This window comes from Plectropomus leopardus, unplaced genomic scaffold (genome assembly GCF_008729295.1).
Source record: "Plectropomus leopardus isolate mb unplaced genomic scaffold, YSFRI_Pleo_2.0 unplaced_scaffold18279, whole genome shotgun sequence".
Lineage (NCBI taxonomy): Eukaryota > Metazoa > Chordata > Actinopteri > Perciformes > Serranidae > Plectropomus > Plectropomus leopardus.
This window is the reverse complement of record NW_024619696.1, coordinates 1-1,336: the sequence shown is the minus strand read 5'-3', so window position 1 is coordinate 1,336 and position 1,336 is coordinate 1. Positions and strand designations below refer to the sequence as shown.

Here is a 1,336-nt window from a genome sequence, read left to right as displayed (position 1 = left end):
ATTATATTTCTTATTACTGATATGAACCTATAAAGTAACTGAAGATTTCAGATAAATGTATTAAAGTAAAAATTGATTTTTTTCCCTCTGAAATGAGACAGTAGCAGAAAATTGAAAAGTGATCCGGCGGGTAGATTTAAGACACTACACTACCCAGGATTCGTTCAATGTAAACATTGCATCACTTCCTACTTTGTACAAACATTGGCACAAACTAAGCTTAGATAGTTTTTACTCATTACATTTAATGTGTAAAACTGTGTAAATTACAAACTAATGTGTTGTTAAGTTGACAGAACTTGTGTACCTGGGTGTTTAATTTTTGTGAAATAAACCTGAGCAGGTCTTGTTTACTTCCGGCGGGAGGTTTCGGTCTGGTTTCCGACCTTTAGAGGGCAGCAACGACACTCATCGTTTACCACTGCTGACCCGCGCAACTAGCGTGAGAGGAGGTAGGCCTCGACGTTATTTTATTCTTAATTTGCATAATAACCATATTATACATTGACCTAAATATGCATTGACTAGATAATGTATGTGCAAAATAGTAAAAAACGCTCGTAGCTTGTGTAGTTTTCAAGTTAAAGTAACTTGTCCTGCAGCGGTTGTTGGTACGTTAGCTAGTGCTAGGCTAATAAGGTTGCCGACGTTAGCTATGTTGCGACAATTTGAAGCGAATAATAAATACTCTAGTTAGCCTATGTGTCCGCATTTCAAACGACTATACACATTTGGACGGTAATAAAGCCGAAAGTATGTTGTTTTACACATTTAGTGGAGCCAGGTACAATGTTGTTGTAGCTACTCAGCGCTACTTTCCTAGCTAAAGAGCTATTGCAGCCTGTTGGGCTGGTACTCTGCCGCCAATAGATACCCATTTGAAAGTTAGACGTACTTGCACGCCATACTTTACTTTTGTATTTTCCCTGTTTTGCTAGCAAATAACTAAAGTCAGGAAGCACTCAGACGAAACAATGAGTGTTGACGTGAAGAAGCTGAAAGTAAATGAGTTAAAAGAGGAGCTCCAGCGCCGCGGCCTGGACACCAGAGGCCTGAAGGCAGACCTGGTGGAGAGGCTGAGAGCCGCGCTGGAGGCTGACGCTCAGGCTGATGTCTCAGAGCAAGGGGAGCAGGAGGATGAATACTGTCAGGACTATCAAGACAACGAGGAAAACGAAGATGGAGATGATGCACAAGAGCAGCAAGGTAAGCCCTATTGATACAGAATCTTCAAAAAGTGCAATTTTCCACAAGTTTAATTATCTTTCTTGTGCTGTTGGTGTAAATATTTTAAATTGTCAAGTCTGGCACCTTGGTTTTTACGAGTTGGCACCTT

General features: G+C 40.6%; 1 protein-coding gene across 1 annotated transcript; it reads left to right on the top strand.

Moving 5' to 3' along the window:
- Positions 1 to 400: 400 nt before the first annotated feature.
- On the top strand, positions 401 to 1,206 carry LOC121965032 (heterogeneous nuclear ribonucleoprotein U-like protein 1; the record flags this gene model as incomplete). The annotated part of the gene is made up of 2 exons (XM_042515197.1): positions 401 to 452; positions 939 to 1,206. A coding segment is annotated over exon 2 (232 nt), but the record flags the coding sequence as incomplete, so codon positions are not given.
- Between the last annotated feature and the right edge of the window lie 130 nt (positions 1,207 to 1,336).